This window comes from Pogona vitticeps, chromosome 3 (assembly GCF_051106095.1).
Source record: "Pogona vitticeps strain Pit_001003342236 chromosome 3, PviZW2.1, whole genome shotgun sequence".
NCBI lineage: Eukaryota > Metazoa > Chordata > Lepidosauria > Squamata > Agamidae > Pogona > Pogona vitticeps.
Window position 1 is genome coordinate 244,638,557 of NC_135785.1, and position 27,143 is coordinate 244,665,699.

At 38.3% G+C, this 27,143-nt stretch overlaps 1 protein-coding gene across 7 annotated transcripts in view; it reads right to left on the minus strand.

Moving 5' to 3' along the window:
• Positions 1–2,877: 2,877 nt before the first annotated feature.
• ZC3H12C (zinc finger CCCH-type containing 12C) overlaps positions 2,878–27,143 on the minus strand; it is a 49,937-nt gene continuing 25,671 nt past the window's right edge. For all 7 annotated transcript variants that reach the window (XM_020805191.3, XM_020805188.3, XM_020805187.3 and 4 more), the window contains 4 exons: positions 18,028–18,167; positions 14,270–14,504; positions 10,042–10,148; positions 2,878–9,417 (listed from right to left, as the gene is read on the minus strand). In XM_020805191.3, the coding sequence (XP_020660850.3) occupies positions 8,021–9,417; positions 10,042–10,148; positions 14,270–14,504; positions 18,028–18,167 (1,879 nt within the window). In that variant the 3' untranslated portion in view covers positions 2,878–8,020. The remainder of the gene's footprint in view (positions 9,418–10,041; positions 10,149–14,269; positions 14,505–18,027; positions 18,168–27,143) is intronic.

Below are 27,143 nucleotides of genomic sequence, written 5' to 3' on the forward strand. Positions count from 1 at the left end.
TGAAAGACAAAACCATATTGCAGCCGCCTCCAGAACACGCTCTCCTCTTTTTTTCGAACTACCATTTACAATTGGACAAATGCCCAGGTACTTGGCTTTCCTGGAAAATCCCCAGTTGCGACGTGCTTTTACATTAGCAAGATGCAACGTCATGCCTACACAAGAGCTGGCTGCCTCATTTTCTCACAATGTAAGCTCAACCTGGTGCCGAGACTGTACCTGGAACACCCCCGAAACCTTGGAGCACGTAATATGCAGCTGCCCTAGTTATAAGGACCTGAGGGCTAATTATATTACTCCATTACTTATGGGGCCCCCAGGAGTTAGCCCGAATAGCATTTTGTTCTATCTGTTGTCATCAACGGACAAGGAGACTACCACTAGGGTGGCGCTCTTTCTTAACGGTGTCCTAATGAGGAAAAGAGCAAAATCCGACAAAACTACATACTACAAGGTTTAAACCCACGATTGACCAACCGGGGAGTTAATCGACCAAATATGCACGTAAAAGCGGAGCTACTCGGGAACAACTATATAATGGAACAAAGATCCCATTTATATTCTGCTTAATTTTAATTTTGACTTACCTGTTAATTTGTTATTCTGTATATGCCTAATAAAGGTTTCTGAACTGAAATAAAGTTAGTCTTAATTTAAAATAAGCCAACAATCTATTAACCGTGGATAATGTCTAAAATGGAATAATATAGTTTGGGGTATTTCTTTAAGTCATGTCAACTCAATCAAACAAATAAACCAAATAAATTTATACAATTTCATTATAAATTGAATGTGCTTTAACTTTTGTGTGCTGTTTTAGCAATAGCAATGATATAAAACAAACACAGCCCAACTGTAACAGGAAAAGCCTAGGCATTTTTATTTTTGTCCAAGAATAGAATTAATGTACACACTTTGTTTTTTTTTTAAAATATGGCCAAAATACTGAACTGCTAGATGTGAATATCCACATCGCAGAGAAAGTACAGTTAACAATGATTTCACCAGATGCTTTATACACATTTAATCTTTTTTCCTACAAAAAGAAGTTTCAAAATAGACATTAACATCCTACTAGATGAAATACAGTAAAAGGAAATGTGATTGGATGGAGAACCAGTAACCTAAGAACGCCTGTGATTCAAACATTTTCTGATAATTTCTAGAAGAAATTCTCTATATGTAGTCTCAGGATAATTTCAAAAAGTCTGTTTAACTAGGAACTGAAACAGATCAAAAGAAAAGTCAAACTTGGGTGATACTAAATGTTAACATATTTGAAAGGTGCAAAAGTCAGAAATTGCAGTAAGTCCATTCTGAAGTCATCTTGTGCCACCTTGTTAGTTTCAATTACTGGTATTTTTTATTTTTTTTTACAAACAGAAAATAAATTTTGAAGGTCATAAAGTGCCCTTCCAAGTGCGCAATTGCTAATATGTAAAATGCAGTTAGCAATCACAAAAATTTTAAAAAATGTCCACAAGGGATTATCAGTGTGGGACAACTTTATTATAAGATTAAACCTGAAACTACGTACAGACAGGATCTCTGATTAAAAAGCCTTCACAGGCAAAATCCAACTTCACATAACTTAATGGGCATATTTAAACCATAGTGATATTTAAACCATAGTGATTATTAGAAGGATCAATTTCAGTCCACGAAAATACTGGTCTTCTACTTAAAACCATTATCACTTAGTCTAATACTATCATTACTTATCCAGTAATTATATACTTCCCTAAAAATTAAATACTCAATTTTATTAATTTTAAAATGTTACAGATAAACTCTGTTTCCTTCAGCAATTAACAGTGTTTAATATTCTTCCTACTTACACACTGGTCAGGATCCTATTACTTGTGCACTCAGTGTTAAGTCAAACTATGTAAATCATAGCAGCCAATTTCAGCTAATTAAAAATCAATGGTTATATTCGTTATCATGTACCATTCCTGTGTGTGGTGGACATTAAATATTATTAGAGCCTCCTCCTTAATTAGCAGCAACAATTTACTTACAATCTGACTTCTGCTGGCGTATGTAAAATCTGTGGCGGAAATGCACATCATTTTATTACTGTGGCAGGTCTCACTGAAGAAGAACCTGAAAGTCTAATTAAAGCTCAGAATTGCTAGATGCAGATCCATCTATACTTTAAATTACAATGTACATAGGTGGTGTATGTATAATTCACACATACTCTCTAACATTTCTGTCATTTACAGAGTAAAAAAGGCAGATCACTAAATGACAGTTTTAAAAATCTATAGCCAAAAAGAGGTTTGCTTCAAGCTGTTATATTTTAAATACTTCCCTCATCTTAAAAACAGAAGCAAGGATGGTACTCCTATTTCTCCATTTTAAAATGTATGGATTAAATAACTTCCCCGGTAGGCAATATATCAACATAAAATTCTCTTATATTTCTAAAATACAGATGAAAAAAACTGAACAAAATGGACATTTGATATTTTCATGAAATTGTGCAACTATGCGGAGCAAGTGGTGGTTGTGCTCCTTTTTCTGAACTATTTGGGTGGATACATTGGAATTGGAGTGGGCTGAACATGGCTGTGAGTACTCTATTTGATGGAAGTATAGCAGAATATAAATTCCTAGGAAGGCAGATGAGGAGCAGCTAGAAAGTCATGGGAAACAAATGTTAAAGACTTGGAAACCAGACAGGCAAAAGAATGTAGGATGAGAAAGGAAAGTCTTAAAGGTTGGTTGGGGAAAAAGAAATATAGATAAAGTGGCAGGATGACAGAATGTGAGAGTTTAAAAGCAGAATAACAGTACAGATGAAATTACAATTGCCATGCTCCACTTTAATTGACATTTAAAATGTAATAAAATAGATTCTACATCCAAAGCTTTGCTTTGTCTTAGATAAAACTGTTTTATTGCTGACTTACTAATGATAGGTGGGGAGAAGGGTTCATAAACACAGCAGAAATTACTGTACAATACCGTCGCAAACAACCACATTATGAAAGTTCACATTTTCTCACTTCTTGTGAGAAGCCTCCTGTCTTTTACAGAGGGAGAGGCCAGGACCCCAAAACAGGGATGCCTAACAATTTAACTTCAGTAAAGAAAGTCAAAATACCTTTTCATGACCACATCCATTTTCAGGAACAGTATACAGTAGACATTAAAAGACTTCTAATTGTGACTATACCTGGACTGGGTTCTTTACATATCTGAATAAAATGAACATCCAGAAGAAATAAAGAAAACACTACAAGAATAGGCATATTTGATTCTATCATTGGACAGGATGAAAAGATGCATGACTGTGTTTAGTAGAACTCTGGCTTACGTGGCAAACCTTTACTTCTTGTGGAATAATATTTTATGCTCTTACACATTATAAATACCCTTCTATGACAGCATAGATTAGTTTTTCACTTTTGCAGTTCAATGCATTTAATGTCATCTTTATTTTTCTGACTATACACTTTCTCTTTTGAGTCCTCCTAACTTCCACTCACATCTCCATTTTAAACTGTATCTTCCAGACTGAGTTGAGACATTCCTCTTTTCCAGTTTTAGATCTCAGTAGCTAATTACTATCGGAGGGGAGGAGGATGGTGAAGGCTTTTATGTAGGAATAAGTAACTTGTGACAGTTGTATTTTAGAATGGGAGGAAAATACCATAGTACGGACACCAGATATTCCTGTAGGAAGAAAAACAGAAAATCTTGTACAAAGGGCTAACTCATGCAGAAAAGTGATCAACATCATGATCCATTTTCTGCAGTAATCAGTAGATTTGCAATGTAATTCCAGTATTATTAGAATGAGACAAAGCAGAAAAGTTATGACTACATGCTCTTTCTTGATATAACTAGATTTAGCAGGACGGGAACATTACTAATTACTACAAGATTGAAGAATGTGGCTGTGGCAAAGTTAGCTGTTACAGTTTCTTTAAAGCTGTAATAGGTAGATTTATCCCTCATACCTTCAAAGGTTTTTTAAAAAATCTGATTAGATGATTCAAGATGTGAAATGTGCATTAATTATTTAAAAGCTTTATCAAGTCATTGGAGCTATATCTAAAAACGAAACAAAAAAGGGCGACAGGTAGTTGTCTAATATATATGTAGAATGCTGTGTAATTAAATACAGTTTCAACCATATTATAAAATAATACATTTTTCCCGTTCACAAATTATATTTTCTGTTAAGTGCTTTTAAACAAAAAGAGGCACAAAAATGTGGTCTATTTTCAGTGCTACATCCATATGTTATAATTAGAGGAAACGGTGACCCCTGAATTAATATAGCATGTTTTAACTTTACCGTTTCTACAGCAGGGCTCCAGACGTTTAGAAAGACCCTATGTATGGTCAGGACAGCACTCCATGGGGTACAACTGGCCTCTAACAGGGGAAAAACCAACCTTCCACTATATGAGTTGGGAGTGCCTTCCAGTTACATAACATGTATGTTTGGATCTCATCCTATGTGAGCATTAAAAAATGGACATACATTATCTGGTGTCTCCTTAGCAATACTGGTTCATAGTTGCATACCACTTCTGTAAAACCAAAAAAATTTAATCTGAGAACAGGAGTGGGCACTCAAGGAAGACGCAGTTCTGATGACATCTAGATGTTCTCAGGCACGTCAACCTTGCTCTAGAAGTTGCACTTGAACTGTCATTTGGTACATAATGACAAAAAGAGAGGAACTAAAAACAGATCTACTTAGGTCATGTAATGGAAGAGTTGTGGATCGACCAGATCAGCTATTTCTTCTGTGGAAAAGGGAAAACTGAGGGCAGACCTGGAGTGTCTGATAAAGTCAAGAAGCAGCAAACAGCTCCTGTGATACCGTGTAGCTCTGGGTTGTTGTTCTTCTAACATCAGATTTTTACAGAGTGTCAGCAATCAAGGACGACACTGAAAAAAAGCTTTGGGCTCTGTATTTCTGCAGATCTGTGTATGATATTATTTAAATTAGTTCCACCATAAGGGAGAAATTTACTTCATTGTAGCACACAGTGCACAATCAAATCCCTTTTCAGAGTCTACAGGGTGTGATCAGGTCTCAGACTGCAAGCTAACAGAGAATCTACATAGGAAACAATTTTGTTCTGTAAAATGTATGATTCTGTGTTTTGCACTCACAGTGACAGGATCCCCTATTAAACCTTAGAAAAGGACATGAATAATGGGCTTAGGAATCATAAAAGTTCAAAGTTAACAGCATAAACCACAACCAACACACAACAAGCCATAAACAATTGCTTGTGGAAAATGTTCACCATAAATGATCAGAAGCTCATTGCAACAAACATATTTTTGTGCGAGTCTCATTCATTTTAATGGGGAAGGGAGTTTGCAAAGAAATACTCAGGTTCTTTTGTACAGAAAGAAAACAATGAGCTGAAGAGAAGAAGGAAAGAAATGGACAGGGAAATATATTTTCCTTTATGGACAGAACAGAACATGGCACCTTCAGGAGGGCATAAAAATCTAACTCAGATTTCCTCAATCTGGTATCATCCAGATATGTTGGACTACAGCCCCCATAAGCTCACTCATGCTCTGCCATGTTTGGAAAGCACCAGGTCAGGAAAGGCTGGGTTAAGAGAAAAGAGTTCCTTTTTCATTAGTCAACAAGAAGAGTGATATTGAATTAAAGTTGCTGAACATGGTTCAGATTATTGGATATATCTATAAGCACAATGCTTTGAAGGAGCATTTACTGTATACCAAAATCCTACTTCTTGCAACACATGGTGTTGTACAAGTAGTGAAAAATGTTTTCTTATTCAAAAGGTGCTTGGACATTCTTTTCAGGCAGCATTTTACAAGATTTATTGAAATATTTCTAGAGGAAAAGGAGAAAAATCTAAATAGTGGGGAAACGTGTATAATGTAAGAATCTGTGGTCAAAATCCCATTTACTTACATGACTGCATGAAGGCAACTGCACAAGTAATGCAAACAGCTTCCCTGGCTGTCTGTCACACACAAGTCCTCCTACAGTTACACAATAGAACCTATAACTGGAAGCCCAAGAAAGAAGGAAATTGTTTGCATGATTGCCGTTACACACACTGTTATGCTTCAAATGGATTTTGGCCCAACAGTTTGCCTGTACACAGGTGTTGGTTTCAAAAATCTACATTTTTTTTAAAAAAAATAGAGATAAAATGTTGCCCAAAAGTCTAAAACTATCTTTACACAACTGTGTGTGCGTTTTTAAAGTCACATGTATAAATCAAAATAGTTTTCATAGTTAAAGATACAATTTGTATCAACAGTAAAAGGTACTTTCTGGTTCTACAGGGTTATCACGCTGTAGCTGCACACACAGTTATCAGCAACAATACTGTAAAATAGGAAATCGTCACAGTGTTCTGCTTTGCAGGGAATCCTGGTCTATAAGCAGCTGACTACAATGTCTATAAAGTCAAGATTTATTACTAGTCTATCTACATAAAATTACATTTTCAATGAACTGGCAGAACACACAATTTAAAACCAGAAATATCCCTTACTAATACTCAAAGAGACAATCCTGTTCATTTCTACGGTGGTGCTGTTTCTGGCAAGAATCAGGCCTGTGTAAGTCAACAGGCCAGACAGACAAATTTAAGAACACCTACACAGGCCAGGCTCCAAAGCTGTGTTCATGTACTTCAGCTGATGCGCCTCCTCACAGTTTTCACAAACCTCACAAATTTGCTCTGGAGAGTTTCCCATATTTCTGTAGCAGATTTTGAGGATCCATGGGAAGAAGAACTGCTAAAATCTCAGTTCTGATGATGAAACAGCTCTTGTCAGGATAGCACCATGACTGGACCCTGGCCGACATTTTGCAGAAAGAATGGACTGTTCTTGACTATAATACTATAACTACAGTGCAGTTAATAAATGTTGCATATCCTCCAACACAAAACATTAAACCTTTCAGGCCAGCCTTGATAAATAGCATGAAAAATAGACAGTATCTTATATACAAAAGTTGCATTGAGAACAAATAGTTTCCTTTTAAAACAAGTAATTTTATATATATATAAAAAAACAACCCACACACAACCAAAACCATTTTGTCCAGTATACCTGCACAAGAGACATTCTTAAAATAAATCTCAATGTCATTGCCATTTCTGAGGAATGGAAGTATACATCAGCTGGATAAGGCTGTTACCTAAACTGATATACTGGCAGCTTAATTTCAGATGGTTATGAGTTGTATAAGCTTATCTCCAAATCTTATACATAAGGCTTTTGCCTTCTATGTAATAAATTAATAATAGCAGTTTTCTCTTCCACTGATTGCTTTTGCTTGCACCATAATCAGTAGTAATCAACAAATAATTTCAATTAAAATCAAAACCAAACAAATCAAAAAGTGCCATACTTTAAGGTATTAATATATTGTTACTCATTTCTCTGTTAAAACTGGTAACTCACACATTGCTTAAAAAATAAAATCAGTGCTGCAGGAGACCTTTGTTTTCTATAAATAAAATGATTATAGTAAAAAAAAAAATCACACAATTAAATTAAATAACTTAACTTCAAAGAAAACAAAAGAATTCTTAATAAGCTTGGCTTAAAAATGTTTGGTGCACAAAATTCACTTCACTTTGCTGCTTAAAAAACATTTTGCACTTGAAAAACAAAATACCCAATAAATTAACAAACATGTAATAATATTTAAAAGTGCTGCATATAAAACCCTCAATGCACCAAAGAGTCTTATTCGGAATTCACAGATACATTATACTGGAAAGAACTTCTAGTTATAATTTTCTTTTTTTAAAAAAATTACACGAACCTTTATAGCAAGCCTGCTGCTTCTAATGCATGGGGTTGTAACATATAGATTCCATGGCACAGTATTTCACATAAATGGATTACTATATAACCTCCTTGCTGAGAAGGAGATCACAAATGCTATTGTAGCAAACCTCCCTCAGCATTACAGCTGAAACGGAACTAACAGACACCACAAAGATGCATCATCACCACCACAGTCATCATCCTTTCATCAAAACCCTAGCTGAGATTTTTCCACTAAAATGGCTGCAGCGAGCTGCTGAGCATCTATCATGTGTGGATTCCTTTTCATAACAATTCTCACAAGATCAGGAGGGAAAATGTTGCACAGGTTTACATAGACTTTCTCCCGACTGTCCTGGTACCTTGGGGGTTCTTGAGGCATTCCACAGTAAGGTATCCGCCAAGGCTGATCTTGCTGCTCAGGCAAGCTTTGGAAGGCAAACTGTTCATAACAGGGCTGTGTAGGGTTATTGGGTAAGGAGTAAGTCTGACGATAGCCATATGCATCCATTCCATAGCCTGGCCTGTCCCAACTGCTGAGTCCATCTTGGCCAGAGTATGGTTTTCTTTGTCTGAGTGGAGAATTGTCATACAAACGTGAGTCTGATATACTGTCTACTCGTGTAGACACAAGGGTTCTCCCTGGATGTACACTCTTTGCATACTGTGAACTCTGAGAAGCAGGGTAGTCACCAGGACAACTAGAACGAGCGCCAATACTGGGATGCTGAAGGTGTACAGCCATGTATGGAAGTGGAGGTTTGTGATGATGCTTTGGTTCTTCATGACTGTAACTTTGAACTCGGGTTAGTGTATCATGGTAGCCTTGCAAGAAGGGCTGGGAATTAAGGTGGCTGTGGGGATGCATATGCTGGCACTTTAAATTCTCTTCCAACTGGAGGTCAGGAGAATTTACATAGGATCGATCATTGTAGCCCATGTACGAATCACTACTGCCACAGCTCATGCTCCCTTCACTACTACAATCAGAGGCTACAGAACTAATTCTGTAATCTGTGTCCAAAGAGAATCGCCTGTCAGGACTTCGTGGACCAGACAGACTTAGGTTTGAATACGCATTCAGCATAGAGTAGTAACCTACATCCACAGGAGATTCACATTTGGGATACTGCTCATAAGGCATTGGCGTTCCATGATTTTTGGTAGCCATCATCACTGGAGGATATGGTCCTTGTAGTCTTTGATCCTGAGGTGGGAAATGAGCTCCAGACGGAAGGCCATTGCTTAAAGGTGCAGTACTTTGGGGTTTTGCAGCAGCAGTACTTGGTATACTAACTAAAGAAGGTACAGACCTGGTTTCCAATTTGTTTTTGGCGGGAAGCTTTTCCTCCAAGTCTTGGTAGACTTGAGTTCTTATACTAGGATCTGATTGCCTCTTTGGAGCAGCTCGCTTAAGATCTGAAGTGCTATCCATCTTAGTGCTACAAGGAACACTGTTGCTTTTCACCAGTCCTCCTTCACTAGCAGCTTTGGCAGCCGTATTCCTAGACATGGCACGAAGTTCATCAGCTACCGACCTCTGAGGCTGATTTCCTCTTTCCGGATGGTAATATTTGCACTTGTGTCCGTAAGTGCATTTCTTCCCTGTATACATTTGTCATTTCACGATGTAAACAAGCAAAGAAGAAAGACAGACAACAGAGAGATAATTTAATTCTGCAGCACTGCAAAGGAATGATTAGGAAAAAGATTGAAAATAAAACAGCAAGTTATTGAACGTGCCAAATGACAGATAATGGACAAAGCATTAAAGATAATTAAATGTTTTGCAGTTAAGTCTGAAATGGCATCATTATCTGAACACCATGAATGCACACACACAATTTCTGAGCAGCCAGTCAGTTCATCAATTGCTGTTCTATCCAGCCTAAAAAAACAAAAAACAAAACTACTCCTTCTTCTTTGGGTAGGGCAACATTCCATTTTTTAAATGATGAACATAGGTATACTGCAGAACAGTGTCATGTGACTTCCAACAGCATTCTTGGCTAAACAGGGATTCTACTTTACATCTGTACAACATAGTAACCACTCAACTGTATTGGCTTTGTGGATCACAGATCCCAAAATATACTTTCTGTTTCTGGGATTGTCTTCCAATGGGACATAATCTAGATTAAACCTATTATCTAATGAGATCCTACAATAGCTTTTTACAGAGAGTCAAATCATTTATTGAAAATACACAGCTCAGTCAAATAAAATTACCATAAGGACACGGTTGCTTCTTATGTTCTGGCACAACAGGTTTCTTCCGTAGAAAATTATCCAGACTTGGGCCATGGCGACCGAGAGGATCATCAGGAGGCATAAACCTACAGAGTATAAAATAAAATAATTAAGTTGAGATATTTCTCATGTTTCATGTGTATTCTGCACAATATCCTAAAAGAAGAAGAGCCCACAGAACCAGATCTATGTTTTACAGCTGAAATAAATGTACAGCGATTTTAGGCAGTAATGTGTGAGATAATTAGATGAGAATAAGAATAATACATCCTTAATTGTACTTAGAAATCAATGAGACATAAATCAATGAGACTGAAGTCCTATTTAAGTTTCCCACATAAGAGTTAAAATAATACAGAATGTTTTGTTGCAGCTCTGTTCATGTGAAAAGCAACAGGTCTGAACAGAATAAACATCCTTAGTTGATGGAAAATATCCACTCAAGGCAGAGCCCTGGAAAATGAAGACTCTCTCATAGACAACTTCCAACAACAGTGGTTCACCTGTTCAGATACATTTCTTTTCATCTGAGAAGAGTTACTGTATGAGAGGCACAGGGCTAGCAAATCCCCATTTCTTGATCTAAAATCTATGTTGATTGCCTGTTGATCAGAGACTGTTGATAAGTTTCTGATTCTAATTTGACTACTACTAAGCACTACTAGAACTAAGTCCACTAAACACTACTACTAAGTACCCTACTACTAAGTGCACTATCTGCAGTGATCAGCAGTGAATGATCTATTTACTGCAGATCACTGCACTTAGTGGACGGATTCAGACACCAACTTGCCCAGGAAAGTGTGTGTGAAAGGAACACAGTCTTTCTTTTTATCAATCACTGAAAATAACTGTGAGGCTGGTGCTCCATGCAGGGGCTGAGATTTTTCCACATTTCGAACAGCGGCATAAATCAGCTCTTACACAGGCAAGAGTGCTCTTGCACTCAGATGCTGGATAGAAAGGCAGTGCGTGAACCCTAACAAGGACTGCCAACTGAGTACATGCCAAATTAGACTTGCATCTCATAGGTACCATGTGTCTCTCTACTTAGCTCTGTGTCTCAAAGATACATTTTGAGTTCATAAGTGACTTCCCTATCATGTTTATAAGTTTCTTTTGACCCAACTCAGTCAAATCTGAATTCAGAATCATAAATACTAACTACTGACAAAATATATTATACAGAATTTCCTTGAAAAGAGTATTTTTCAAAGCCAACATCTGCAACTTTACTGTAAAGATCTGAATACTCTAACATGAAATGTTACTGCACTAGTTTCCCTGTCAAATCTTCTTTCCAGTCTGTAGAGCTCTGCACAGAATTTTGAAGCTCGTGAGTCAATATTTATGTGTATGTCAAAAACCTAGCTAGTTAGTATTTATCAGAAATGACTAGATATTCTCTTTAATGGAACAAAGCAAACTGCTCTTGGAGATTACTCAGTCTTTATTTTTATGAGCAGTGCACAATTTAAAATTATGGACATATAAAAAAATATAAAGTTCAAATAAATTTAAAATGTTAAAATGAAGCATGCTACTTCAATAGCATTACCTTGGCCATTTACTGTATTAGATCTTCTTTAGTACACATGGTGGGGAATAAATTGCATGCACATAAATGCTGCATTGATTGGATTTCTCCACATTCCCAGAAAATCTGTCTTGTATTCAAGTAGCCTCATTTTACTTGATTATTCTTAGATCTTCCTACTTTGCTTCAAAGTCTATTAAGAGTCTTCCAGATGGTCCAGCCAGAATCTTGTACTGATGGGAGACACACACTTCAGCATTCATCCATTTGGCAAGGTGTGTTGTTTTAGCTCTCCATAGATTTAGTTAGCCTAGTCTCTTCTCATTTAATATGTAGACTGAGATGCGTGAAGAAAACTTTGATTTTAGCCATTAGCTAGGGGGATAGGTTTGGTGCTATGTTATCTTACTTCATTCATATTTTCTAGCACCTCTCAATATAATTCCAGAGGAGCAATGTTGTTTAAATAATAGTCAATGGGGGTGGGTTTCAGGCATTCAGTAATAATCCTGCATGATTCATTAACAGCTACATCCACTTGTTTGGTATGTGCTGATTTATACCATACAGCACTAGCATATTCTGCTGTGGAGCAACATAGGAACAAAACTGTCGTTCTTATTGCTTGTGGGTGTGCTCCCCAGTCTGACCCAGCCAGTTCCCTACGTACATTATTTTTGGAAGCAACTTTCTGTTTGGTATTTATAGACATTTTTAATAGAGTTAGACCCAGAGTGATGCTCAAATATTTTAGAGTAGGACACTGTTCCAAAATCTGGCCTTCCCAGATAACTTGGAGTTTCCTTTCTGTTTCTCTGTTATTTAAGTGGAAGGCACAGTCCTGTGTTTTTAAAGGGTTTGGTTTCAGCTGGTTGTTTTTATAATATAAGAAAAGATCTTCTTCCCCATGGAAGACTGTTCTGTTGACTAGATGATTTAATATCATTTGTTTGAATACTTTGTATAAGTGGTAAAGCAGGGAGACTGGCTGGTAGCAGCTGCGGACCGATGGTTCTTTTCCTGGTTTCAGTATAGCAATTACTTTTGTCTTTTTGAGATTTGTTTGCTTGTCCAGCAGTTATTAAAGAGTTGAAGGAACTATTTCCTTGTGTTTTGCCCAAAAATGTTTAATTTATTTGATCTGGGTATTGTGTACCACCACTCTGCTATTCCTAAATCTTCTTATGGCTTCCTCTAGTTCTGCCAATATGAATGCAGTGAAAAGGTCATTGTGTTTACTCTGAATATAACTTTGATGTTTTATTTGTTCTTATGTGTTGGTTGCTCTTTCCTGCCAGAGGCAGCTGGTGTGCTACTTGGTTTGGAGTTATATTTGCATACAGTGTGCTTTTGTTTGAATCACTGTTCTTTCTAGAGGTCTCCAAGCTTTTTGGCTGCTTCATGTCAAGTTGTTATAGTGTCTATCCAGCACAGAAACTATAACACTATATAGACATTGTGATTCCACAACAATTGAGATCAAAAATTTCCCAGCTTTTATGGTGTGTTTATTAAAAGGATTATCTTCAAAGTGCAAAATATAATTTAGGTATTGAGCATGTGTTTCTGGAGTGAGTCCTGGGATTTAGTTGGTTTGGCACCCCCTTGGAATGGAGGGACAAGAGCATTCCAAAATGGAAGCTACAAACTGGTCATATTTCTCTGGTTGAGGGGCAATATGAAGCACAGCTATGTCTAGCATTGTTGCAAACTTCTATGAGTTGGCTTTTTGAAATTATACCTCCTACAGAATCATATAGAAATTGAGGTTGAATGGTTGAGCAGATCTGATATAGAATGGTTTTGTGCTGAGCGCTTGGGATCTTAATGCACTGCTAAACTATAAACTCACTATGGTAACAAAAATTAAATCTGGATTGTAGCCTCTCTGCCACCTGCCAGTGTTAAATGAACTGGGCAGTTTAAGATCATGTACAAGGCACACTGAAATAGATTTTACACATTTTCTAATGGTTTTGGCATTTTTGTCATTATGTTCATAGCCCCCAATACTGCTATAGCTGTTGAAATCGCTTAAGTGTTTGGTTTTCCATATTAGACAGCTTCTTAAAGCAGAATGGTGTATTAGGTAGTTTACAATTGATGTTAGTATACAAATAGCCAGTTCAACCATCAAGATTTGGTGGATTTGTCTTAGAGTCTTGGATATAAAAATCTATCACCAGTTAAATAAGTCTTTGAAGAATCTGAAGTTATGATTTATTATAGTTGCTTTCAGAAACAACTGTGGCATAGTTACATTGCTCTAAACTGCTTGCCAGGAAGAAGTGTCCGTTATATCTCATTGGGCATGAGATTGTTTCTACACTATAGTAGCACAGGGTCAATCCATTTGCCTAAGAAGAAGTTCAGAAGAATTACAACTAGAGCTTCAAACCTGCATGGATCTTCTAGTTCCATTAAATAAATTAAATTTATATTACAAAAATGGCATTTAAGGACTATTCATTCCAATAGGTCCTTGTTCTCATCCTAAAATTGCCCAGGACAAATACTATAAAAACTTGACCTTCACAGAAACAATCACAAGTGAAGAAATACTATGTGTGCATGTGTGAGAGCGTGACTGTTTCTACAATCTATAATATGTACCCAGGTCCTTTCAAGTCACCTTTTAGTAAGCAGGCAAACAGAATTACAGGTACTTACTTGTCATTGACAAATGAATACATCAGCAGTCGTTCATCAATGAACTTCTTCCATTCTGGCTTTTCATTAGCTAGGTCCCTGTAGTTATCATTAGACACAATTATACCATCAGACTCAAAAGCCAACTTCACTATGAACCTGTCGTCATAGCATACCACCCTTCTCCCCTGAACACGACGGGATGGGGTGAACACCAGAATTTTCTCTTTTTCTAATTTGCGCAAGATTTCTTGATCTAGAAATATTGAAAGAAAGAAGTGAAACACTGAAAAGAAGTCAAGATTGTGTTCAGTTCACTCTGTTACAAGAGAGCAGATAACATATATACAAAGTCAGATTGAGATTGCATTCTCAAAGGCTTTCACGGCCGGGATCCAATGGCTATTGTAGGTTTTTCGGGCTGTTTGGCTGTGTTCTTAAGGTTTTTCCTTCTAACATTTTGCCACAGAGACTGGCGAAACGTTGGGAAGAAAAACCTTAAGAACACAGCCAAATGGCCCAAAAACCTACAACAACCATCAGATTAAGATTATTTCAATCCAAAACACCATTTACGAAAGATTCTACTCAAACCAAAGACCTAACATCCAGCAATACAGTACATTACAGTACATAAACAACACAATAAGCTGCCTTTTACTCCACACTCTATTATCATCCTTACACATACAGTATGACCACAGTTAATTCTAGTAATTAATACAGTGTTCTTGGTTTCACAGATTACCCATTTGAATGATAAACAAACTAGGGGGGCAGTGTTTATTTTTCTACTGAACAGAATATATTCTCCTGGATCAATTGTATAATTGTCATTAAGCATGCATACATATCACCTCCAATTTCTATTAAAACTAGAGTTTTAATGTCCCCCAAAGCTTCTTAACAATGAAGGAAATTCTATGGGAGCTTGTGGAAGCCCTCGGACCTTTTGAAGACAAACCGTTTGATTTCTAAATGTTTCATTTCTGAAAAATGATATGTTGTAACTAACAGGAATACAAACACAAGATATAACTGAAAGAATGGGCATGTTATTTCCCAACTGTTTCAACCAACTCAAAATAAGATCACCAGAGTCTGAAAATTACAGAAATTGTGACCTTAGGCAAGGTTCTAAAGGTCTGGGGAAATCTTAATATCCAAAGGACTTCCGTAATTACAAAAGCTTCTAAGAAGTCTTACAGTCCTGCGTCAGCTCATTCGGATACTGTATACTGTATTCATTTTCTTATCTGAAGATGTAACAATTTTTCTTATGTAGGTATTGCATGCATATATATATATATTTGCAGGAGGAAAATACTACTAGGTTGGCTTGCAAGAAATAGCAAGATAACTAAGAGAGGGCAAAACTCCAGGAGTTGTTCAACTGAAATTCCCAGCATCCTCATCATTGATTATGCCAGTTAGGGTTGACAAGAGCTGACGTTTAACATGTTCTGGAGAATCACATTTTTACTGCTCTCCACTTTTTAATCCTGCAAGATACTGGTCTGATGAATGACAGGATCAACAGCAAAGTATCAATTTGACTTTCAACATTTGCCAAATTATTGAAAATTGCTATGACCAGTAAAACCATCTTGGTAGCAGTGATTTTTGGTTATTTAGAGCAGTGATCCCCAACCTTGGGCCTCCAGATGTTCTTGGACTACACCTCCCAGAAGCCTTCATCACCAGCTCTGCTGGCCAGGATTCCTGGGAGTTGAAGTCCAAGAACATCTGGAAGCCCAAGGTTGAGGACCACTGATTTAGAGTTCCTCCTCCCATCCACAGCTCCCAAACACTGAGAGGGATTACACTGGAGTTGTGGGGCAGAAAAAAGAAATGTGTAATTGCTGGAAATAGCCCCTTGCTGATGATACCAGCCGCTTTTGGTGGCTTTAGCTGCGTGAACAGGATTTCAACCAATTACAGCTAAAAGTGTAACATAAAGTATCTGAAGTAAAATACATTAAAATGTGTATTTACACAAAACTGCCTTACTTTGAGTCACAATGTTGTCTGCCTCGCACAACATTCTCTATGCTCTATATTGATCATCTTCTAGCCTACCTAGAAATGCCAGAGTTTGAACTTGGCACTTGCTGTTACAGCAGATGCTGAAACAACAGATGTAACCCTTATTTTATATCAATGAATGAATGCGGAATGAGAACAGATTTACAAAAATAAAACATGCAAAAGTGACTAGGGCTGACAGATTTATTCATCAACGCAAATGCTATTAACAGATTCCTGAAAACTGAAAAAGGGCCCATACTTTCTAACTATATTCCTAATCTTTTGAGAAAATGCTCATATTTATTACAAAGAACTGCTGCTTTCCATTCCTCTAAGTTTTCTATTAGATTTCACATCAAAATTAGCAAAGTTAAAAGCTTGAGCAGGGAAAACTAATCTTTCAAAGGGAAATTCTTCTTGACAAATTTGTCAACAAAAGTTTTGTTAAGTATTTGTTTGAATACTTAAATCAGAAGCTATCTCATTTGTTTTTATTCAGTAAGAAAAGGAACACTCTTGAGTCTCTATACAGGATCGGACCCTAAATCCATCTTGATTAGCATTCTGGCATCATCACCCAGAAGCCCTTGGACAACCATCTCCTTTTGCTTATCCACAGCACTTGCACACAAGAAATATAATTGACTGTTCATGCAGGTTTCAATTTGCTGTAATGGCTAATACAGGCACTCCACTTAATGACCAAGGTCCGTTGCTAGTTCCTACTAGGTCGTAAGTGAATGCGTGGACAAGGGAAGAGTAAAGGAGTATTAAATCACATGCAGTTAAGAAGGGGTGTGGTGAAGATGCAAATAGCATTTACTAGTCGTAATTCCTAGCAGTTGTTAAACTGGTAAACTGTTAAGTGAGGAGTGCCTGTAATAACGACTGTGTGCCCTCAAGTCAGTTCTGATTTATGGCAACCCTTTTCAGGGTTTTCTATGTAGAGATTACTCAGAAGCGGTTTACCATTCCCTTCTTCTGGGAGCATCCTGGGATTGTTCAGCTTGCTGAAGGCCATACAGGTTGGCTCTTTTGGGGTGAACAGTGGAGAACTGAACTCCTAACCCTCTGGCTCCACAGCCAGATAACTAACTCACTGAATTATCTCAGCTAGACTTGTGATATTCATCCTCCACATTTAAGAGAAACCAACCTCCATTTTAGACTAAAAACTTTAAACTTCCATACACTATTGTGCCATCAACAGTGTTCTTGCAATAACAGTTTCATGAAAACATTTGTTCAGTTGATTAAAAAAACCAATACAGTGGTGCCTCGCTTAACGACTGCCTCGTTAAACGACAAAACCGCTATATAATGACTGTTTTGCGATCGCAAAACAATGTTTTAATAGGCAAAATCCGCTTTGCGATGATTGGTTCCCTGCTTCGGGAACAGATTCTTCACATTATGACGTTTTTAAAACAGCTGATCGGCGGTTTCAAAATGGCCGCCCGCTGTGTAAAATGGCTCCCCGCTGTGTTTTTGGACGGATTCCTCGCTTTACAGGCACCGAAAATGGCCGCCCCTATGGAGGATCTTCGCTGGACGGTGAGTTTTTCAGCCCATTGGAACGCAATGAACGGGTTTTCAATGCGTTTCAATGGGATTTTTTATTTCGATTAACGAAGATTTCGCTCTACAGCGATTTCGCTGGAACAGATTATCCTCATTAAGCAAGGCACAACTGTACTAATAATTTCACAAGCTTTGAAAAATCAAGTTGATTAAGGCAGATCACAATATACCTGTAATGAGAGCATCCGGTCGGGACTGTTCTTTTCTCCATGCTGGCACAAACACCGTGACATCGTTGTGTCCTCTTTCCAAAAACCAGTCCACTGCCAGTTTTATTCCTCGACAGGAAAATACTTCTTTGTTTCCATGGCTGAAACAGACATCCCCCAAATCACTGATTCCCTATATTAAAACCATTAATTTTGCCTATGAATGTGAATGATACGTACCCATGTTCAAAGTTACCTGAAGAAACTCAGAAGTTTCATTTATATACTTATCTGCAACCTACTTTTCAGAGCCATGTGCCCTTTCAAGAAGCGTGGCTCAAAAAGATAACAAATGTTCAAAACAGTAATTGATTGGAGTTTTACTATTCAGTATGATTTCATATGCTTGGGGTTAATCTACTGAGTGGGATATCAGAATCTTACTACTAGTAGTACCTCTCCTACTATAGGTCAGATGCCATCACAGATGTCACAGGACTGAACAATGATGTGTGGAACATCCAAACCAGTTTCCAAGTTCTTCAGCCAATAAGTTATTTTGCTTCCTGCACTTCTTTCCCCATTAATTTTGAACGATCAGCTGTTACAAATTGTACTTCTAATTTTTTATTACATGGCCAAAGTACTCTAGCTTACTTCATTTTATGTATTTTTTTTCACCTGTTACTATTTATTCATTTCCCTTAGTACTTCTTTTCGGCAACCCTCTTGGATCTAACAAATTCTTAGCATCTGGTCATAAATTCATGTTTCAATTACTTCTATCTTTTCTTTAGTAGTCTTTCTTTAGATCCACAACTCTATGCCATATAGCAGAATAAGGAATACAAAGCAGTGTACAAAGTGCATTCCCAAAGCCAACTTAAATGGTTGTGAGATTTTCTTGTTTCTGCATGCTAAAGTCTTCATTTTCTAGAAAGAAGTCACTATAAGTCATCACTATTTTACTTTTATAGCATGATTATACTTCCTCTGTTCATTCAAACACACCTACCTACACAATAGGTAAGAAACTAAAATGTAGTAAGTAAATAGCTCAAAATGTGTTGTTCATTACAAATGTTTCAAAATGGAAAACATTTACCTTTCTCGCACACTTAGAATATGCAGTTTATTTCATAACAGCAACTAGCACTTCAAAACAGAGCAATCCAAGACACTCACATAAGAATTCATGAATTTAGGAATAATTTCACACTTTTAAACCAACTTCTGACTGAAAAGAGGCAATAAAAAATCTAGTGGCAGTCAAGAATGTAACTATGCTTGCAGAAAACAGTATTTTCATTTAGTTCATTTTGGTTGTATTGGTGTACAACAGTCTTTCTCCACCTCATATTGTACATATATGCTATGCTAGAGACTTCATCATTTCCAAACAGCATGGTCAGGTTAGAAAAAGCTGGTTCGTACCAGCTGACACAACTCCGGGAGGCAGTAGAAGACAGGAGGGCCTGGCGTGCTCTGGTCCATGGGGTCACGAAGAGTCGGACACGACTAAACGACTAAACACACACACATTTTCTAGAAATGAAGGTCCTTTTTGCAAGATCTTTATTTGAAACAAACAAGTTTAGAAGCTCAAGCAAGTATCTTTCACACTGTTGCACTTCGATGCTTCTTTGAAAAGCTGCTCTGTTCAATTCCACACTGCAATTTTTCATCTAGAGCTCTTCCCTTGATGTCACCCACATTAACGAGGGAAATTGCAGAAGCCTTTCCCAGTCCTTACACAATGAGCGCTGAAGCCTGCAAGAGCGGTAGGTTCAAGATCCTGGGCGTAGGGCCAACTACCACAGAAAAGCCAGAAATATATTTTAAAAAAATCCTCCATGCACATAAGACTTCTCAAAGCAACCATGCTTTAAATCAGCAAGAATAATCTACACAATGTATCCAGAAGAACTTTTAAACCCTTCTGTAAGTTTATTCATTTCAAACAAAACACCAACAAGATCAACCAGGAATAATTCTAATACAACATTCTTAAACAATATTCATCCAAATATTGCTCTTCAATAAAAAATTCACATTAAAATTATGGGATCACAGAAAAGCCTGGGGGATTTTCAGGAAATCAATGAGAACATTTGGAAAGATATTCGGCAAAATCCTATTTGTGTGTTTATGTTGGCTTAAACCGAATTTGGATACCAGAAATATTTTAACAAATTGAAAGGTTACAAGGTTCTCTAGGGCTCTCTTTTGCCTCTGAGAAGCCTCTGGGAGCCTGGTGGGTGGGTGGGAACCTTTAATACTAAAACCCCCCCGAACATACCACCAGATCACTGTTGGTAGTCCTGATTGTAGCAATGGCAATCTAATGGTGATTTTTTTTAAAAAAAAAACCTTCTCCCTATCTGGAGATTCCCCAAAGCTTTCCCTGGGGCAAAATGGTTTCAGTTTGAATTAATTATTTCCAGTACCCAGTTCCAATTTACTATATTTTTCCGTGTATAAGGCGCTCCCATGTATAAGACACACCCCATTTTTCTAACCCCAAATTAAGAAATCTAAGCGGGGCTGAGCAAGTGAAGGGGGAAAACAGGGATTGAAGTGCTGCAGGATCGCTCAGCCCCTGCTTTCCCCTTTCTTGCTAAGCCTGCTTAGAAAGTGGAGGGGGAAAGCAGGGATCAAAGCGCTTTGATACCTGCCTTCCCCCTCCACTTTCTTGCAAAGCAGGGACCAAAGTGTTTTGATCCCTTTCCCCCTCCTTACTTCTGTGTAAAAAACAATCCTCAATTTTTAATCTAAAGATTTTAGACAAAAGTATCATCTAATATATGGAAAAAGTGGCATGCCAGTGTAACTATGCCAACAGGCAGTTAAAGAGTAATTATGCACTCTTTAAAATGCTAAATGACCTGCTATGAAATTTATATAGTTTCTGATCATCATCTAGAAATAATTTTAAGCTAATAAATGCATGTAAGAATAAGGAACCACACTGGCTTTTCTACCATATGAGGGGAATTTGATCTTTTCAGAATAGTCTTTCTCAATTTCATGCCCTCCAGATGCTTTGGACTTCCATTTCCATAATCCATTTTATTGCTGCCCATGTTTCAGTCCAAAACATGTGGAATGTAATACTATGGAGAAGGCTGCTTCAGAGGATTATCCAAGTATCATGCTAGAGTACTTGAAGCAACTGATGGTTTGCTTCTATGCATACTTACATTCCCCAGAAAATCTTTGGGTAAGTACCAACAATTAGACAATTCTATTCAGAGCTACTATTTTTCCACTGTCCAGTGTTGTTAATCTACTTTTCTAGATTAATCTTGTTTTCTTCAGCTTTTATCATTATTTGCTATATACGCAAACTAAAGTTTCTTTAAACATTTTTAAATTGTTTAACAATGCTTATCCCTATAGAATCATTCTTTGAAAAAGCAGCTGGCAAAATATAACTGGGAAGGTGACACAATCTTCAGTGGAACAATTATCTCTGTAAAAGCTTTTATTTCTTATTCTTTTTTTAATTTATTTTTTAGAAAAGCTCTACCAACCTTAAGTTTATCTTTCAGAAGGCTCAAGACCTAATCTGATCAACACATAACATGACCATAAAGTCTTAGCAGCTTACAGTAATGGAACTGGGTCATGGCCCTTGCAAAAATCACACTCCGCTCTTATTGTTTGCACACAGAGGAATAAAAGTCTATTTTTGAATTCATTCAACAAAGTACTGTATGTTTTTCGTTGTCATTTAGTTGTTTAGTCAGGTCTGACTCTTCGTGACCCCATGGACCAGAGCACGCCAGGCCCTCCTGTCTTCCACTGCCTCCCAGAGTTGGGTCAAATTCATGTTGGTAGTTTTGATGACACTGTCCATTCATCTCATTCTCGGCCGTCCCCTTCTCCTCTTGCCGTCACACTTTCCTAACATCAAGGTCTTTTCCAGGGAGTCTTCTCTTCTCATGCGATGGCCAAAGTATTGGAACATCAGTTTCAGGATCTGTCCTTTCAGTGAGCACTCGTTTTATATGCTTTAGAATTGATAGGTTTATTCTCCTTGCAGTCCAGGGGACTCTCAAGAGCCTCCTCCAGCACCACAATTCAAAGGCATAAATTCTTCGGCGGTCTGCTTTCTTTATGGTCCAGCTCTCACTTCCATATATCACTAAAGGAAGAACCATAGCTTTGACTATGCGGACTTTTGTTGGCAAGGTGATGTCTCTGCTTTTTAAGATGCTGTCATCGCTTTCCTCCCAAGAAGCAGGCGCCTTTTAATTTCATGGCTGCTGTCTCCATCTGCAGTGATCATGGAGCCCAAGAAAGTAAAATCTGTCACTGCCTTCATATCTTCCCCTTCTATTTCCCAGGAGGTGATGGGCCCAGTGGTCATGATCTTAGGTTTTTTGATGTTGAGTTTCTGACCGTTTTTTGCACTCTCCTCTTTCACCCTCATTAAAGCAAAGCAAAGCAAAAGCAAAGCATGCTGCTTATATACCGCCCCATAGTGCTTCAAGCACTCTGGGCGGTTTACAAGTTAAACGCAGGCTGCACATTGCACCCCCCAGTAAGCTGGGTACTCATTTTACCGACCTCGGAAGGCTAGAAGGCTGAGTCAACCTTGAGCCGGCTACCTGGGTTTGAACCCCTGGTCGTGAGCACAGTTTTGGCTGCAGTGCAGAGGTTTAACCACTGTGTCAGGAGGCTCTTACCCTTAAGAGGTTCTTTAATTCCTCCTCACTTTCTGCCATCAGAGTGGTATTATCTGCATATTGGAGATTGTTGATATTTCTTCCAGCAAGTTTAATTCCGGCTTGGGATTCCTCCAGTCCAGCCTTTCGTATGATGTATTCTGCATACAAGTTAAATAAGCCGGGAGACAATATACAGCCTTGTCGTACTCCTTTCCCAATTTTGAACCAATCAGTTGTTCCATATCCAGTTCTAACTGTTGCTTCCTGTCCCACATATAGGTTTCTCAGGAGATAGATAAGGCGGTCAGGCACTCCCATTTCTTTAAGGACTCGCCATAGTTTGCTGTGGTCCACACAGTCAAAGGCTTTCGCATTGTCAATGAAGCAGAAGTAGATATTTTTCTGGAACTCTCTGACTTTCTCTATAATCCAGTGCACGTTAGCAATTTGGTCTCCTCTGCCCCTTTGGAGTCCAGCTTGTACTTCTGGGAGTTCTCGGTCCACATACTGCTGAAGCCTACCTTGGAGGATTTTGAGCATAACCTTGCTAGCGAGTGCAATTGTACGGTATTGGAGCATTCTTTGGCACTGCCCTTCTTTGGGATTGGGATGTAGACTGATCTTTTCCAGTCCTCTGGCCACTGTCGAGTATTTCAAATTTGCTGTCATATTGAATGTAGCAATTAAACAGCATCGTCTTTTAAGATTTTAAACAGTTCAACTGGGATGCCATCACCTCCACTGGCCCTGTGGTTAGCTAGGCTTTCTAAGGCCCACTTGACTTCACTCTCCAGGATGTCTGGCTCAAGGACAGCAACCACATTATCTGGGTTGGCTAGGATGACCAAATCTTTCTAATATAATTCCTCTGTGTATTCTTACCACTTCTTCTTGATGTCTTCTGCTTCTGTTAGGTCCCTCCCATTCTTGTCCTTTATCATGTCCATCTCTGCACAGAATGTTCCTCTAATATCTCCAATTTTCCTGAACAGATCTCTGGTTTTTCCCTTTCTATTATTTTCCTCTATTTCTTTGCATCGTTCATTTAAGAAGGCCCTCTTGTCTCTCCTTGCTATTCTTTGGAAGTCTGCATTCAATTTTCTGTAACTTTCCCTATCTCTCTTGCATTTTGTTTCCCTTCTTTTCTCTGCTATTTCTAAGGCCTCGTAGGACAGGCACTTTGCTTTTTTGCATTTCCTTTTCTTTGGGATGGTTTTTGTTGCTGCCTCCTGTACAATGTTACAAGCCTCTATCCAAAGTTCTTCAGGCACTCTGTCCACCAAATCGAGTTCCTTCCACTGTGTATTCATAAGGGATTTGGTTTTGATTGTACCTGACTAGCGCAGTGGTTTTTCCTACTCTCTTCAGTTTAAGCTTGAATTCTGCTATGAGAAGCCGATGATCAGAGCCACAATCTGCTCCATGTCTTGTTTTTGCTGACTGTATAGAGCTTCTTCATCTTTGGCTGCAGAGAATATACTCAATTTGATTTCGATATTGCCCATCTGGTGATTTCCATGTGTAGAGCTGCCTCTTGTGTCGTTGGAAAGGAGTGTTTGTGATGACCAGCATGTTCTCTTGCCAAACTCTATTAGCCTTTGCCCTGCTTCGTTTTGAACTCCAAGGCCAAACTTCCCTGTTGTACCTTTTATCTCTTGACTCCCTACCTTAGCATTCCAGTCCCCCAGAATGAGAAGAACATCCTTCTTCGGTGTCAGTTCTAGAAGGTGTTGTAAATCTTCATAAAATTGTTCAATTTCAGTCTCCTCAGCAATGGAGGTTGGTGCATAAACTTGGATTATTGTGATGTTGAAAGGTCTGCCTTGGATACGTATTGACATCATTCTATCATTTTTGAGATTATATCCCATTACGGCTTTTCCCACTCTTTTGTTGACTATGAGGGCTACTCCATTCCTTCTATGGGATTCTTGCCCACAATAGTAGACATGATAATCATCTGAGTTGAAATCACCCATTCCCATCCATTTTAGTTCACTGATGCCCAGAATGTCGATGTTTATTCTTGCCATCTCCTGTTTGACCACCTCCAGCTTCCCAAGGTTCATAGATCTTACATTCCAGGTTCCTATGCAGTATTTTTCTTTCCAGCATCGGACTTTCCTTTCACTTCCAGGCACGTCCGCAGCTGAGCGTCCTTTCGGCTTTGGCCCATCCACTTCATCAGCTCTGGAGCTACTTGTACTTGTCCTCCGCTCTTCCTCAGTAGCATGTTGGACGCCTTTTGACCTGAGGGTCCCATCTTCCAGCGTCATATCTTTTAGCCTTTTGTTTCTGATCATGGGGCATTCTTGGCAAAGATACTGGAGTGGAATTGCCGGTTCCTACCCCAGGTGGATTGCGTTTAGTCAGAACTCTCCACTATGACCTGTCCGTCTTGGGTGTCCCTGCACGGCATAGCCCATAGCTTCTCTGAGTTACTCAAGCCCCTTCGCCATGGCAAGGCAGCAATCTATGTGTCTTCCGCCACTGTAAATAATAACACTGTAGAAGTTTCAAAAGAGGCTACCATGTTAGCCTGTTTCAGTATCTTGACCAAACAAAAGGGAAAAAAACCAAGAAAAGAGGGAAAAGTGCCTTCACACTTTCCCATCATCAGTGTCTTTTCCAGGGAGTCTTCTCTTCTCATGAGATGACCAAAGTACTGGAGCCTCAGCTTCAGGATCTGTCCATCCAGTGAGCACTCAGGGTTGATTTCCTTCAGAATGGATAGGTTTGATCTCCTTGCAGTCCAGGGGACTCCCAAGAGTTTCCTCCAGCACCATAATTCAAAAGCATCAATTCTTCAGCAATCAGCCTTCTTTATGGTCCAGCTCTCACTTCCACACATATTGAAATCATTCTAACATTTGAGATTGTATTCCAGTACAACTTTTCCCACTCTTTTGTTGACTATGAGGGCTACTCCATTTCTTCTACGGGATTCTTGCCCACAATAGTAGATATGATAATCGTCTGAAATTGAATTTGCCTATTCCCGTCCATTTTAGTTCACTGATGTCTAGGATGTGAATGTTTATTCTTGCCATCTCCTGTTTGACCACATCCAGCTTACCAAGGTTCATAGATCTTACATTCCAGGTTCCTATGCAGTATTCCTCTTTGCAGCATTGGACATTCTTTTCACTTCCAGGTGCGTCTGCAGCTGAGCGTCTTTCGCCCAACCACTTCATTAGCTCTGGAGCTACCTGTACTTGTCCTCCGCTCTTCCTCAGTAGCTGTTGGACGCCTTCTGACTCGAGGGGCTCATCTTCCAGCGTCATGTCTTTCAGCCATTTGTTTCTGTCCATGGAGTTTTCTTGGCAAAGATACTGGAGTGGCTTGCCAATTCCTGCTCCAGGTGGATTGTGTTTAGTTGGAATTCTCCACTATGACCTGTCCATCTTGGGTATCCCTGCACGGCATAGCCCATAGCTTCTCTGAATTACTGAAGCCCCTTCGCCATGACAAGCCAGCAATCCGTGAAGGGCTTTCCATGAAGGGAATGAAGCTTACCATGATTCAATGCTCAGATGGTAGTTATGAAACCAACTAGGTCAATACCTGACTCCATTAAAAATTGTAAGGATTCTACAATTAATTGTCCAAGGATTTCACAGTAAAATCTTTATCCTTATATGATCACTTCAGGACTTATTTAAAAGAAGTGTCTGTACTAGCCTCAGCATTCTAACATATAATCATATTTAGTAAATACAAAAAGTGTACTTTTTAGTTTACAGTGGACCCTCGACTATGGATACCTACCAATATCCGATCCTTATATAAACTTCATCAACAAACTTTTGGAAATGTGGATCATATTTAAAATCGCTGCTACAAAAAATTAGATTTCAATGATTTTATAATTATGGCGGCCAATGGAATAGACTACAGCATTATTATTACATATTGTGGCTCCTCTATGTGTACTATTCATTGTGAGAATTTTGAGTTATTTTACTGGGTTTTGTGTGGTCCTATATCTATTTCCTTGCATAAGATTTCTGTCTTTAAATGCTTACTGAACTGAGTTTGAGGTGATTAAGCCAAATTTTAAAAAAATTAAGGTATTTATATGATGCCATAAATCTCCATCCAACTCTACCATGTAAAATCATGGTATAGGAAAAATAACGAACCGGTGTTTAAACTTAGGTTTAAACCCAAGATTCAAAAATGTTCCAAAGCAGCAGCTGAGCATAATTTCTATTCCACTCCATAAAGCAATGTTTTTCTACTAGTAACAATTTACAGTATTTTGAAAAATAAAACAAATACTCATAAAGTCACAAAGTTACATTTCAAAAGGACTGTCCACACACATGCAACTAGAGTTTTAATATTTTTCATGTTCATACTTGGTGAGTCAAACTGCTTATCTTCTTGAATGCAGCTGTAAAAACTGCCAAGAAAGTCCTGGCTACATATCTGTTTCCCACAGATATATGTCAGCAGCTGTTT